This window comes from Macaca nemestrina, chromosome 1 (genome assembly GCF_043159975.1).
Source record: "Macaca nemestrina isolate mMacNem1 chromosome 1, mMacNem.hap1, whole genome shotgun sequence".
Lineage (NCBI taxonomy): Eukaryota > Metazoa > Chordata > Mammalia > Primates > Cercopithecidae > Macaca > Macaca nemestrina.
In genome coordinates this window covers 208,684,507-208,700,389 of record NC_092125.1, presented here as the reverse complement: position 1 = coordinate 208,700,389, position 15,883 = coordinate 208,684,507, and the positions used below count along the sequence as shown (strand labels likewise).

The 15,883-nt window shown below is 46.3% G+C and overlaps 1 protein-coding gene across 11 annotated transcripts in view; it reads right to left on the bottom strand.

Moving 5' to 3' along the window:
- LOC105494466 (RH-like protein) overlaps nucleotides 1-15,372 on the bottom strand; it is a 66,563-nt gene extending 51,191 nt beyond the window's left edge. For 2 of the 11 annotated variants that reach the window (XM_011762895.3, XM_011762889.3), the window contains exon 1: nucleotides 5,762-5,985. In XM_011762895.3, coding sequence (XP_011761197.2) covers nucleotides 5,762-5,909 — 148 coding nt within the window. In that variant the 5' untranslated portion in view covers nucleotides 5,910-5,985. Of the gene's footprint in view, nucleotides 1-4,857; nucleotides 4,942-5,761; nucleotides 5,990-13,558; nucleotides 13,807-15,189 lie in introns of those variants that run through there. The other 9 variants (XM_011762892.3, XM_071098380.1, XM_071098368.1 and 6 more) reach the window with 9 other exon arrangements.
- Between the last annotated feature and the right edge of the window lie 511 nt (nucleotides 15,373-15,883).

Below are 15,883 nucleotides of genomic sequence, written 5' to 3'. Positions count from 1 at the left end.
ATGTGGAAGGTGCCAGGGTTTGGAATGTTTACATGTCACTGGGAAAACCCCTCTGTCTTCTAGTAGCCCCTCTCTCTGCCTCTGAGGAGTATGGGGTGGGGACGGGGGACTGGGTGGTATCCACAGCACAGGACCCAGGATAGTCTCCCAGTTTGGTAGCCTTAGGGAAGCTCTGCATGGTAGGAGATTGTTAACAGTAATGGACCCCAGTGAATCACCAACTGCCAAACATGTGAATGAGGTCATCTGAGGCCATCCCACCCCAAACTGCAGATGCATGAATGACCCTGGGTGAAACCAACAGAAGAACTGCCCAGCTGAACCCAGCCCAGTTGTTGTACCACAGAATCATGATCATGAATAAATTAAAAGGTTGTTATTTTAAGCTACTAAGTTTGGGGTGGCTGTTATGCAGCAATAGGTAATTGATACTCTCTGCTTCCCCTAAGCATCTCATAGGTCCCTTAACTCCAAGCCCAGAATGAACATATCATGGTTGATTTATCCTCACAACCTGTCCCTCCCCTTCTGTCTCTCATCTCAGGAACTGACACCTCTCTATGCCAAATCATACATCTGTAGCCAGCTTTAACTCCCCACTCTTTTCATCAAGTACAGCTGATTTTATCTCCTAAATTTCTCTTGAATCTCCTCCACTGCCCCTGCCCATCTGGTCTCATCACATGTCATCCAGACCAGCAGTCATTACAGCAAAGAACACATACTGTAGAAAATGCTCAATACAATCACTAGGGTAGCTGGAAGAAAACAAGCAGTTCTAGTTTTATTTTTATTTAAAAAATTAAGAAATTAGAGCTTTTGATAATAAAAGCTAATACTTTTTATGTGTGTTAATTCATTTAATCCTTTCAACAACTTAATGAAACAAGTACTATCATCCTCTGACAGAAGCTGAAACAGAGACAGAAAGAGGTTGACTGATCTGCCCAAGGTCTCTAGGATACAGAGGCAAGATATGAATCAGTCTAGCTCCAGGAATCCCTGAACTTTCATGCACAGAAGAATCACCCAGAGGGCTTGTGAAAACACAAATTGCTGGGCCCCAAACCCAGAGCTTCTGATCAGTAGGTCTGGGCTAGGGCCTGAGAATCTGCATTTCTACTAAATTTCTGGGGAATGCTAAGGCAGCAGGTCTGGGGACCACACTTTGAGAAACATGGATCTAGGCTATTCTGCCTCTAAAGGTACTTTGTGAAGTTTTCAGCTCTGTAAATATTTAATATTCAGATTCACCCAGAAGCCGTCCCTCACTTGCTCAGGATGTCATACAGCCTTGAGTCTCCTAGCTTTGGAAGGTACCCTAAGGGAATATTGGTCCAATGGGATGGATTTGATATGCATTTCTCTATATTCACCATGTTGCAACTAATGGCAGGGTTTTATGTTTTATTTATTTATTTTTATTTTTATTTATTTATTTTTTTTGAGATGGAGTCTCACTCTGTTGCCCAGGCTGGAGTGCAGTGGCGCAATCTCAGCTCACTGCAAGCTCCCCGTCCCGGGTTCACGCCCTTCTCCAGCCTCAGCCTCCCGAGTAGCTGGGACTACAGACGCCTGCCACGACGCCCGGCTACTTTTTTGTATTTTTAGTAGAGACGGAGTTTCATCGTGTTAGCCAGGATGGTCTCGATCTTCTGACCTCATGATCTGCTCACCTCAGCCTCCCAAAGTGCTGGGATTACAGGCGTGAGCCACCGCGCCCGGCCATCTCAAATATTTTTATTTTTTTTGAGACAGGGTCTTGCTCTATCGCCCATGCAGGAGTGCAGTGGTACAATCCTGTCCCACTGCAGCCTCAAGCTCCCAGGCTCAAGCAATCCTCTCACCTCAGCCTACCTAGTAGCTGGGACTACAGACATATGCCACCACACCAGGCTAAATTTTAAGTCTTTTTTTTTTTTTTTTTTTAGAGATGGGGGTCTCCCTGTGTTTCCTAGGCTGGTCTTGAACTCCTTGGTTTAAGCCATCCTCCCAACTTGGCCTCCCGAAGTGCTCAGCCAGGGTGTTTTCTTTTTTCTTTCTTTTTTTTTTTAAATTAACTATTACAGAACTTTTAAAGCATATACAAAAACAGAGAGTACAGCACAATGACCCTACATGCCCATCTCCAAACTTTGATGACTGTCACATGAGACCAATCTTGTTTTTATAAACCTTCTCTACTTTTTCTTTTTTTTCTGGCATAAAGCAAACCCCAGATATCATGCCATTTCAATGTGCCTCTCTAACAGATGGAGCCTTAGAAAACAACAACAACAAAATCCACCATGCTTTTATCACACCTAACAAAATTAACAATAATTCTTGTATATCATAAGATATTCATGCTGTATTCATATTTCCTGATTGCCTCAAAATGTCTTTTTAGAATTGGCAGGTTTGAATAATCTATTGTAGTTTACCAGGACTGATTTCAATTAAGTGGATTGACAGGTTAAGTTACCTAAGTTTAACTCAACTAACTTTCACAAAATGAAGTAATTGCTTAAACAACTCATGCAGAAAAACACAGATTGGAAGCGCAGAAACAATGGCAGCCAAGTGAACAAAAAGGAAAAGGCAGAGTGAAACTTCTCCTCACACAAGCTGTCAGTCACATTCGAGATTAAAAAAATGTCGACCTAATCAGATCTGACAAGTCAATCAAGACAATTTCAAATTATCAAGAAGACTCTGAGGAGTGAATTTTCATCTACTATCGTCAACTGTAGCAATGGACGCTGCCTGGAGATTGACACCATTATGATTAGTAATTTGAGAATATTACATATTTCATTTTGATCTCTTTGAATTTTCCTAATTTGTATGTATTTATTATAACATACAAAACATATTAATGCAGCAATACTTAAAGTAATACTTAAAGTGTAACATATAACCATGGTACATGCTCAAAAAATGGTGTGTACACCATCAGAAGGTTGAAGCCCTCGGGTCAATACTACACTACAGCCTCCATGCTGGTCTAGTGTCTCAAGCCATGTCCCCCTGTCTCCAACACCAGCCCTGGCATGGCTTCCTCCATGACCCAAATCTAAACTTGTCACACTCCTGTTCACTATTTGGACCTCAGACTGAAGCCAAACTCCTTATGCAGCCCTGTGAGTCTACCACCCACTGCTTCCCTCTTTATTTTTATTTATTACTATTTTTTTTTTCAGACAGAGTCCCACTCTGTCACCCAGGCTAGAGTGCAGTGGCATGATCTCAGCTCAGCAACCTCTGCCTCCTGGGTTCAAGCAACTCTCCTGCCTCAGCTTCCCAAGCAGCTGGAACTATAGGCACATGCCACCACATCCGGCTAATTTTTGTATTTTTGGTAGAGATGGGGTTTCACCATGCTGTCCAGGCTGGTCTCGAACTCCTGACCTCAGGTGATCTGCCCGACTTGGCCTCCCAAAGCGTTTGGGATTACAGGCATGAGCCACCATGCCCAGTCCCTGCTTTCTTCTTTGTTTTTTGTTTTTGTTGTTTTGCTTTTTGACACGAAGTCTCGCTCTGTCGCCCAGGCTGAAGTGAAATGGCCTCCCAAGTAGCTGGGATTACAGATGTGTGCCACCACACCCGACTAGTTTTTATAATTTCAGTAGAGATGGAGTTTCGCCATGTTGGCCAGGCTGGCCTGGAACTCCTAACCTCAGGTGATCCTCCAGCCTCCGCCTCCCAAATTGCCGGGATTGCAGATGTAAGCCACCTCGCCTGGCCCCTTGCCTTCCTTTTTAGGCTCCAGGGCAATGCAATGTTAAGCCCAGGCTCAGTCTGCTCCAGTGTGTGCACATGCAATGGCACCCACTGTGCCCTCACTTGGATGACCCTCCTTTGTCCCATAGGTAACTCCTACTGAGCCTTCAAGACCTGGTTGGGCAGTCACCTCCCTCCAGAAGCCTTCCCTGACACCATCGTCTCCCCTGCCTGGGTTGTGGACCCTCCTGTGAGCTTCTGTATAAAGTGAGTTTCTGAGGACATTTTGTACCTAGGTTAGTAGCACGGTGCAAGGGTAAAGAACATGGACCCTAGAGTCAATCTACAGGGTTGGAATAGTGGCTGCTATACCTACTGGGTTATATGACAAATGACTCAACCCCACTGTAAAATGGGGCCATGATGCATAATGGTTAAGTGTAAGGAAACTAAATCCAGGATGGCTAAATTTAAATATGCTGTGCTATTGCTAGCTGAGCGACCTTGGGCAAATTACTCAACATCCATATGCCTAGTTTCCTCATATGAAAAATGAAGATCATAACAGTACCCACCTCATGGGGTTGTTGTGAGGGTTCAATGTAAAACCCTTAGAATAGTGCCTGCTACATAGTAAGTGCTCATAAATATCAGCTCTAATCATCATATGTCTGGATCCCACATTGGCTGTCATATATGGTTGAATGAATGGAATGCATTGAATTGTATTGGATTGAAATGAATTAAAATTGTGCCAACTCTTGTTTGTCTGTCACTGAGGGCTCCTCTCTGGGCCAGCCCTTTCAATGGTATAAGGTCTTCCCTCCCTAAGTCCTACTTGTCACTGCCATGGGCCCCAGGATGACTTCTCTTTGCTTTTAGTTAACTGGTCGTTAATACCACCTGGGAACAAGCAAGCACTCAACCAGGCTCGAGCTTCAGCTTTGTCTCAGGGACGTTCTTCAAGGAGGTCCTGTCCATTATCAACAACGTATCAGCCCACTAAAATGTCTGAAACTCATTTCAATATTTTTAAAAAAGCGAAGTCACACCATTGTGGACATCTGTCTTATTTACAGTTGTCTCATCACAGTCTGGGAATATTTTTAGCTGAATATAAAATAACCATCACCCTACCCTCCCCTTCAGCCATACCTTCTGGTTCTGGATTTACAGACAGCGTGCAGACTTCCCAGCCCCTAAGTGAGAAGAAAGCTGGGGTCGGTGGGGGTGGGGATGGGGGGTAGCAACAGGATGACGCTTCCAAAAGAAAAGTAGTATAGAAATGAGCAAGAGAGCCGGGCGCAGAGGTTCACGCCTGTAATTCCACACTTTGGGAGACTGACGCTGGAGGATCGCTTGTGTCCAGGAGTTTGAGACCAGTCTGGGCAACGCAGGGAGACCCCCATTTCTACCAAAAAAAAAAAAAAAAATTAGCCAGGCATGGTGGTGCGCTCCTGTGGTCCTAGCTACTTGGGAGGCTGAGGTGGGAAGATTGCTTGAGCCCAGGAGGTCAAGGCTGCAGTGAACCATGATCATGCCATTGCACTTCAGCCTGGGCGACAGAGTGAGACCCTGTCTCAAAAAGAAATAAGAAATGAGCAAGAGGCCACAAAAAGGAAACAAAAACCAAAAACCCAACAACAACATGAAATTGCTTGCATGAGAGCTGTGCTTGTATCCCTAAATCTATAAAAATAAAAATTTTTTAAAAATAAAAAAAAATTCCTTGCCATTAAGGAGAGAGAAGGGGAAGTAGAGAAGCAGAGAATTATGAAGATCATCTGGCAGAGGGAATTTGAGGAACACCAAAGAGGACGCCTCTCACTGCACTGAAAAATCAAGGCAGGTTTCACGGAAGGAGGAATATCCAGGCTGCTTCTAAAGGAAAGCTTACATTGTTGGCTGAGTTTCGGCGCAATCTATGGAAGAAGATGGGGGAATCCTTTTCCTTGAGATTTTGTAGAAAGGAACATCTGTGCCCCTGGAGAACCACAGGCCTCCCCCGCCCCTACCCCTGCTATTTGCCTGTGTGATCACTTTTCCAATGAACCCTCACCTTGATAGGACGCCACGAGCCCCTTTTGATCCTCTAAGGAAGCGTCGTAGTAGGTAAAAAAAAAGAAGAGGAGAATGAGAGCTGCTTCCAGTGTTAGGGCCCAGAGGGGCAGGCAGCACCGGACAGACCGCGGGTACTTAGAGCTCATCCTGTGTCCGTCTCTGCGCAGGGGTTCCACCAGCACCAAGCATCACCTCTCTCTCCAACACTTACTTGAGGGCTTGAGGGAGCGATAGGGGAGACACCCGCCAAAGGCCTTATCTCAGGCTGCAAGGCTGGCTGTGCTGGCCTGTCTATGGAGTTAACACGGAAGCAGAGGGACTATGATGGGGAGGGGAGGAAATGTATGTTTTCCATAGTTGCTGCATTCCTGTTATAGGTTCCTGCTGTGCCCAGTTTAAAAGAGGGCATTCTATTCCTTCGACACCCAAACATAATCCTTCTTTACTCTGGACTTCAGTCATCTTCACCATAACCTTGTAAGAAAAGCAAGAAACGGATCAATACTCCTATTTTATGAATAAGGAAACCGAAGCTCAGAAAAGGCATTCTTTTTAAAACTTCACTACATGACAGAGAGGTCACCCAGTGAGCTCTTAACAACAATGTATTGAATGAGAATGGATGAAACCAAAGAATGGAGCTGAGCCCTGGGGAGGACACAGATAGGACCCATGTAGAACTGACTCCTCCTAGTTACACAGTTGAAATTATTTACATTTGAATTTATATTTAAATCTATGTGTTTCTAAGCACTTTAAGGGTGGGTGGCGGAAGAGAAAGGAGGCCGGGGTTCAGCTCTAGTAAAAACCTGGAGGGGATCCTGATCCAGCCTTAGGGTAAAGTTGCTCCTACCTCTGGTCACCTCCTCACAGGGCAGCCCAGGACTCTGCCTGGGGCACTACAGTGCATTTGAGGAAGGCCACCAGCCTCAGCATCCCCATCCCACAGTGGTGGACAGTCCAGTCCCCCGGCATGAGCTTTAAGGGGCTGAGGACTTATTTCTAACCCTGCAGCCAACTTCCCCTGTGGCTCCTATCCATGTGCCTGGCTGAAGGTCTGGAAGGTCTGGTACATGGTAAGTGTCAAGGAAGGAAGGAATAGAGGGAGGGATGGAGGGAGGGAGGAAGGGATGAAAGAGGAAGAAAAGAAGGAAGGAATTAGAGGTTCCTTACTTTCTACAATGGCCCCAGACACTGGCCACTGAGTGTAAACCGAATGTGTGGAGCCCCAGAGAACAAAGCCAGGGCCAGGAGTTGCAGGAAGGCGGAAAGTGGAAAGTGGATACTTTATTGACCATTACAGTTGTCCACTGAAATAAATACTCATGAGGTACTGAGCACCCTGTCACTAGGGGAATGCAAGCAGAGGCTGATAGTTACTTGTCAGAAATGTCTTGAAAACAATTCCTATGTAGATCAGAGGAGATTTTAATCACCCAGTAGAGTCCTGTCATTTTGATTTTAGATGAAGAAACCAAGACCCAGAGAGGTCATACCCAAGGTCATCTAGTCATTTGGCATCTGTCACTAAGAAGTGCAGCTTTATTTACAGAAGGAAAAAACTGAGACTAACCTAAATGTCCACTAGCAGGGGGCTGGTTAAGAAAACTGCAGGACATGTAACTTGCTACCAATATGATGGTTCTGAACATATGCAGGAAAAGCAAGAGGAAAATGCTTTTATCAAAACTGACACAGAAGATATACTGTTTAGTGAAAAAGCAAGTTATATAACAGTATATACAACATATTCCCACTCTTATAAAATAATATGTTAGCACATGCATAGAAAAAAGTTGGCTGCAAACCACCAAAACATTGGTTACTTTTGCTTTATACATTTTCAGAGCTAACTGTTATTAAGTACTTGCTGGCCACCATTCTAAGCACTTTACATATATGAACTTAGTTCATGACACTAGGATGGGTACTAATAGGCTTATATTACAAATGAGTAAACTGAGGCACAGAAAAACTAAGTGACTTGCTCAAGGTCGCAGGGCTAGTAAGTAGTGGAGCTGGGACTTGAACCCAGGTAGCCTAACTTCAGGACCTGGGTGTTTGACCACTAAGCTATAACCTAGATCAGAAGTCCCTGACCTTTTTGGCACCAGGGACGGGTTTTGTAGAAGACAATTTTTCCACAGACTGGGGTGAGGTTGGAGGGATGGTTTGGGGATGAAACTGTTCCACTGCAGATCATCAGGCATTAGTTAGATTCTCCTAAAGAGCACACAACCTAGATCCCTCTCATGCGCAGTTCCCAATAGGGTTTGTGCCCCCATGAGAATCTAATGCCGCTGCTGATCTGACAGGAGGCTTAGCTCAGGCGGTAATGCCTGCTGGCCTACCCCTCATGCTGTGCGGCCTGGTTCCTAACAGGCCACAGTCTGGAGGTTGGGGACCCCTGGCCTAGATTACTTTTAAGTCTTCTTCCAATTCTGAAAGTCTAGGAATGTGGGGTTCTAAGCCCTCTGCTACCCCAACAGCAAGTAAGGGGGAGGGTACCCCAATCTCCAGAGGTCAGAAGTCTCCATTCCTCTCACAATTGCCTCCTGGTTCTGATTTCTGCTCTATTTCTGGCAGTCAGTACTTCTTATAAACTGGGTTTCCTGAGAAGGAACTCCCCTGTGCAGTGGGATAAATAGATGTGACCCCTGCCAACCTGGGCCCAGTGCAAGCTCTGTAAACCAGGCAGCCAACTGCACCTACCTGCCTGAGGGCACCAGATGTCAGCAAGATGAACACTAAAGATTTCCAGGCAATGCCAACCCCCGTACCTGACGGGCATGTTTACCAGCTGGCAAACAGTGTGGGTGGTAGCTGGTTCCAAGGCACTCCAAATCCCTATGCATCCTGATCCTGCCCCAGTAAGGAAGCAGCAGGGACTGACTGCTTGACAAGAGGACCCCGCTCCTCGCAGAACAGAAAGGCTTTCATTAAGAAAGGGAGGTATCCCTGCAGTTGGCCTCTTATGACAGATTTGTCAAAAGCGGAGTTTTTGCTCTTCCCCTCTGACTCATAAAAGGCCCCGTTTTCTGACTATAGTTCCTGATATTCTGTCTTTAAATCTTCAAGGCAGGTCACCTGCTACAGAAAGCACAAGGGATCTAGGATCGATAAGTCGAAAACCAAATACAGTAAAATGTTAATTGTTGATTCTAGCTGTGAGATGTGTGGCTTTTCACCGTACAAGTCTTTCAACATTTTTTGGTAGATGTTTGAAATTTTTCATAATAAAATGCTGGGAAAAAAGCACTCTGTGCACCTGCTGTTCTCTCTGTCTGAAACACTCCTCCTACCAGATACAGATGGCCTCCGACTTACGATGGTTTGACTTAACGCTTTTCAACTTTATGATGGCGCGAAAGCAACACACATGCAGTAGAAGCCACACTTAGAGTACCCATCCCACCACGCCTCCATCTTTCACTTTCCGTAGAGTACTCAGTACATTACATGAGATATTCAATACTTTATCATGAAATAGGCTTTGTGTTAGACGATTTTGCCCAACTGTAGGCTAATGTAAGTCTTCTAAGTATGTTTAAGGTAGGTGAGGTTAAGCTATGATGTTCGGTAGGTTAGGTGTATTAAATGCATTTTTGACTTACAATATTTCCTACTTACCATGGCTTTATCAGGACATAACCCCATCGAAAGTCAAGGAACAACTGTACTGGCTTGCTCCCCACCTCACCTCCCTGGATCTGTACTCCACCATCCCCTTCTCAGGGAAGTTTTCCCTGACTGCCCTATTTTTTTTCTTTTTTTTTGAGATGAAGTTTGGCTCTTGTTGCCCAGGCTGGACTGCAATGACACAGTCTCGGCTCACTGCAACCGCCACCTCCCAGGTTCAAGCAATTCTCCCACCTCAGCCTCCTGAGTAGCTGGGATTACAGGCGCGTGACACCACACCTGGCTAGTTTTTGTATTTTTAGTAGAGATGGGGTTTCACCACGTTGGCCAGGCTGGTCTTGAACTCCTGACTTCAAGTGATCCGCCCGCCTCGACCTCCCAAAGTGCTGGGATTATAGGTGTGAGCCACTGTGGCTGGCCTCTGACTGCCCTATTTAAAAGGACAGCATCAACTCCCCTTTCTGCTCCCATTGACAAGGGTTCCTTGTGTTCCCCTTTTACTTTCCGTCACAGCACTTACTAGCATCTGACGAAGTCTATATTTTTACTCGTGTATTTAGGTTTTTTTTTTTTTTTTTAGATGGAGTCTTACTCTGTCACCCAGGCTGGAATGCAGTGGCACGATCTCGGCTCATTGCAACTTCTGCCTTTTAGGTTCAAGCGATTCTCCTTCCTCATCCTCCCAAGTAGCTGGGACTACAGGCATGAGCCATCACGCCGGGCTAATTTTTGTATTTTTAGTAGTGACAGGGTTTTGCCATGTTGGCTAGGCTGGTCTCGAACTCCTGACCTCAGGTGATTTGCCCATGTTGGCCTCGCAAAGTACTGGATTACAGGCACGAGCCACTGCGCCCGGCCTTGTATTTGTTTATTATCTACCTTCCCCTATGAGAATCTGAGCAACACGAAGACAGGGACTTTTGACTGCTGTGGTTGCTGTTGTATCCTCAGCGCCAGGGAAGTCCACAGTAGGTGCTCAATAAATATTTGTTGGCTGAATAATAGCTACCATTTCTGGAATGCCAAGCATGGAACCAATCATTTTGCATATGTTATTTCATCAGCTCTCCCTCTCAAGCCTGTGAGTGTAGGCATCATTACACTTACAAAAGAGGAAACTGCTGTTCAGAGAGGTGGCGTGAGTACCCAAAGCCACACAGCTAATAAATGGCAGAGCTGGGACCTAACCCAGATCCATCTGACACCACGGCTTGTGTTGCTAATTACTTTGCAATTCTGCCTCCCAAGTTACTAAATCGCCCAGTCTCAATTTCCGTATGAGTCAAATAAGATGATGTGCTCTGGTCTCCTCACAGGGTTATTACAAATGTGAAAATTTGTCAGCAGGCCTGGCAGCCTGAGTTACGGAAACGAAGCTGAGCAATTGCTGCTATGACCACGGTGTCCTGGCCTGAGCAGCCAGGCTTCCTGCAGGTGTGGTGAATCGAGTCAGAGAGCCCATAGCTTTCCTGTGTAATCATGACTTTTCTGTAAAAACCAGACTCCCTGAGAATACCTGCCACGCCCTCCTACCTGAGTCAAGCTCAGTCATGGGCCGTGACCAATGAGGTAGGAGGTCCTCCAGTCCCTCCCTGGAAATGTGTCCATGCCAAGGGTGTGACCTTACTCTGGGCACGTTTGGCTAAAGTGCAGCTAAGTCAGTCATTCATTGATTTAACACACATGAGCTTTGGAGTCAGGCAACCTGGTTCAAATTCTGGCTTTGGAATGAGCTGTGTGACCTCGGGTAAAACAGTCAGTGTCTCTGTGCCTGTTTCCTCATCTGGAAAGGCAGAAAATCAGAGTGTCAATCTCACTGGGTTGTTGTGAAGATTCAACAAGGCAGTGCATAAAGTGTCAGATGTGTAGAAAGCACTCCATAAATGTTAGCAATTATGATTATCACACAAGCTTGGCAAGTTTACTATAGAAACCTTTGAAAATACAGATGCATAAAGCTAACATAAAATGTCCATTTCAATCTCTCCAAAAACTAGCACTACGTTTTGAGTGTATATCCTTTCAGATGTTTTTCTATTTCTGTCGATTTAGGCCTTGTTTTTCTCCCTACAAAAATGGGATTACACAGCACATACAGTTTGGTAACTTGCTATTTTCATGAACTCTATATCATAAGCAGTTTCCAAACCAGAAAAATCTTTCTACGACACTATAACATGGTGGTTAAAGAGTCCGGGCTCTGAAAGCAGACTGCCTGGATTTGAATTCCCAACTCTGTTACTCTATGTGACCTTAGGCAAGTGCCTTAACTCCTCTGGGCCACAGTGTCCTCATCTGTAATATGGTGCCAGTAATCTCTATCTCACAGGATTCTTGTGAGGATTAAAACAAAATGTATCTGTTACTTGGAGTGGTGGCTGCAATATTAAGTGCTGTGTATAATCATCCTCCATGCCACACTGACTTCTATGGTAAGGATATGTGATAAAGTCTTTGGTCAGTCCTCTTCCAAACTATCCCTGTTCTAAACACTACAGTGAACGTCTTCCATTAACATGGTTCTGGCCTGGCGTGGTGGCTCATGCCTGTAACCCCAGCACTTTGGGAGGCTGAGGCAGGTGGATCACCTAAGGTCAGGAGTTTGAGACCAGCCTGGCTAACATGGCAAAACCCCATTTCTACTAAAAACACAAAAATTATCCAGGCACGGTGGCATGCAACTGTAGTCTCAGCTACTCTGGAAGTTGAGGCAGGAGAATCACCTGAACCCAGGAGGTGGAGGTTGCAGTGAGCCAAGAATGCACCACTGTACTCCAGCCTGGGTGACACAGCGAGACTCTGTCTCAAAAAAAAAAAAAAAAAAAAAAAGTTTCTCTAGGGGATACAGGTACATGTGTAAGAGGTGGCCATCCAAATGTTTGGACTTTTCTGTGATTCCTATAGGGCAGGAACAAAGCTCAAGACAGCTAGTAGGCTTGACATGATTGAATGGGCTGACAGAGGTGGGAACACCATTTCCTTATATGTGAAACAGGGTTTAATGACCTGGCCTCTAGAGCTGTTCTGGGCTCAGCTGAAGCCCAAGTGCAAATCCCTTCATCAGAAAGTCCCAGAAGGAGGGACGAGCCTAAATTCCTATGTAGGCCTTGGTCTTTTGAATAAGGGCAAATTACTTCCCTTCCTTGTTTTACTCATTTGTAAAATGGCCACTGCTGATCTCTGCTTTCTGACTGGTGAAGGTGTGGGGAGCTGGGGCCTTGTGGCAGGAGGCCTGCGTCAGGTCAGCCCACTTCTGAATCCCAAAGGGCCATTTCAGGTCTCAGAGGAAAAAGGCTGGCACTTGGCTGGAGCCAAAAGGGCTTGTGCTAGAGTGGGTCGTGGAAAAAAAAGCTGGGTCTGGAGGAGTGAAAGAGGAAGAGTATGGAGACGGGCAGTCCTGCTCTGGCCTATCCTTGGGTCCTTGGCAAGAAGGCCATTCCCACCACCTCACCCCAACTCTACCCATCAATAGCCATATACAGGCACCACAGCACATGCCTGTGGCCTCAAGGCTCAGCTCAGATTTTGCTCAGCTTGTGTTTTGAGCTAGATTGCTCTACCACACCTATTATGTGACCTTGTTTCCTCTGAGCCTCAGTTTTCTCATCTGTAAAATGGAGCTAGCATGATGTGCTTCTAAACATAGAACTAGAAGCACCACCTCCAGAGGAGATCTTGGTACAGGGTGGGCTGGTGACTCAACCAAGGACACTGGTGAGTTGCCATGTGAATTGGGATTGGAACCTAGACCTCCAGACCTTCAGATTGTTTCTCAGGCCATCACCCTGAGATATTCTCTGCTTCCATGTAGTCCTAGAGCTCAACAGTAACTCTCAGCCACACCCTCCATTGCTCCCAGCCACTCCACACTTTTGCCACAGCATGAGATGCCCTGTCAGGAACCTATTTAAGAGTAGGCTAGACAGTGAGCCTCAGAAAGCTGGCATGTGTCCCCAGTGCCTCTCATCTTTTCTTTGGATTACTCATCTATCCATCCCACTTAGTCTCTGGCCCAGGTAATCTGGAACACTGCAGTCATGGGGATGAGGGATATGTAAGTCTGGGGTTCCCATGGAGTCTGAAGCCAGGACTTTACCATGTACCTGTTCCTGCCCTCCCCAATGCCTTTAAGCTTCCATTTTCATTTGGTTCCCACCTGTATCTTCCTCCATGAACCAATCTGCCTTGGCAGCTGAAGCCATTTTCTGCTGCTCCACACAGAGCATTCTGTTCATATCCTTTCTCGATGATGTGCAGGCCTTGGTGAAACTTTGAGCTCACAGAGTTTGTTTTCTTGGCCACCCAGTGCCACTTGATCAATATGCTGAAGTAGAGTTAAGGCATGAGAAACAAGTATACTGCTAACAGCAGTTACTTTCTGTTACCTACTGCCTGTCTGGCTCTGAAAGCTCATTGTCCTCCAAGCCTTAAAACAAACCTGAGTGGAAACAGACTCTGAAAGATTTAGTAACTTGTCCAAGCTAGTAAGTGGCCAAGCTAGAATTTCAGCCCTAGTCTGAAAAAGCAAGTACTCTGGCCATTTTTCTGAACTGTATCTCTGCAGGGTATAGATTTGATCTCCAAGAAGCTTTTTGCCTAAGTGGATGGATACGCCTTGCCTAAGAAACCACACATCAGAAGCGGCACTAACAGGGATGCTGTGTTGGGGCAGAGGCAGGGAGGAAAGCTCGGTTGCAGTGGATTTAAGGATAGTGAGAAAAAAGGTTTGTTTGCCCGGTGTAGCCTGGAAAAGGAGGGTGGGTCACCAATGGGACCAGTTCTGGATGCCATTCTAAACAGAATGGGTTTTCTCTTCCAGGCACTGGGAGATCTCTGAAGGTTTGTGAGCAGGAGAAAGTAACAGAATCATGATTGAGGACAATGCATTTGGTGTAAACTAAAGTGTCTCCTTGGGGTAGATGTTGATTAAGGGAGGGCTGATCACAGGCCAGAGAGAGTTCTATGTGTCCCAGGACAAAACAAAATGGCATCTACTTCCTGGGAAGTTTTACAAATGCATTGGAAGACTAACTGCCCCACTGTCGTTGAGGGATTACACTGGTAAAGCTACTGGATAGGACATGCTGCTATATTTTTCAGAAATATTTATAAAAGCTGCATTAAAACATGTAAAAATGCTTATATTAAAGTACAGTATATGACCACTATTCTATTTAATAGGAATAGTAACATTATCATCCATGGGGGAAAATTGGAAAACAAGGCCGGGCGCGGTGGCTCAAGCCTGTAATCCCAGCACTTTGGGAGGCCGAGACGGGCGGATCACGAGGTCAGGAGATCGAGACCATCCTGGGTAACACAGTGAAACCCCGTCTCTACTAAAAATACAAAAACTTAGCCGGGCGAGGTGGCAGGCGCCTGTAGTCCCAGCTACTCGGGAGGCTGAGGCAGGAGAATGGCGTGAACCCGGGAGGCGGAGCTTGCAGTGAGCTGAGATCCGGCCACTGCACTCCAGCCTACTCCAGCCTGGGTGACAGAGCGAGACTCCGTCTCAAAAAAAAAAAAAAAAAAAAAAAAAAAAAAAAATTGGAAAACAAGCAAATACAATAAAATGTCAACAGTATTTGTGTTAATGTGATGAGACCCATGGGTGTTTTCTCCTTTTCGGCCACTTTCCTATATTTTCCCCAGTTTTCTCTAATGATAAACTTCTTTTTCTCTTTAAAAAAAAAAAAAACACCGTGCTGCCTTTTCTAAGTGTTATTTTGCCCTACGTACGTGGCAGGGGAGTTATGAGGAGTAAATGAGCAAATACACGCAAATTACCCAGCACGGTGCCTGGCATAAAATCGGCGCTCAATGAGTATGAATCGTGAAGGGTCTCCGGTCCCGCGTCCCAGCCTTTGAGCCCGGACCCGCCAAGCAGGCTCCCGGCCCGGCCCGGAGGTCGATGCTTCGCGATAGTGCCCTGGCGGGTCCTGCCGACTCGGGGCCCGCGGGCCCCACGGCGCTACCCAGCCTGCGGACGTGGAGCACGGGCCGCACCGCCGCACACGCCCTGGGCATCTCTGCGCGACGTCGCGCGCACCCACGGCTCCGCCCCGTGACGTAACCCGGGGCGGGGTCGCCACCTCCGATTGGCCGGCGCGCTGTCACCACGTCGCGGGAAGCTGGCAGGGTGTGTGTCTGTGTGCGTGTGGGGTTTGCTTTGTCATTCGTACCCCCTGTGCGCGCTGACGCGGCCGGCTTGGCCGAGCTCTCCAGCATCCCCAGAAGGGTCCCCAGCGCTGTTCCTGGGATGCTTCCTTACATAATGACGCGACTGGCTGAAGCGCACGTCAGCTCAGACACCGCACATGCCGCAAACCCGGGCCTCCCGATTTCATACATTGCTAGACGAGAGCCTACAATGCCATGTCGTACGGTATGCTCTAGTAGGGATTACAATACAGTGAAACGCAACCCAATAATAATAAAGCATACCTTCGCAACAAGGCGTAATATAGGATGTTATATTTAT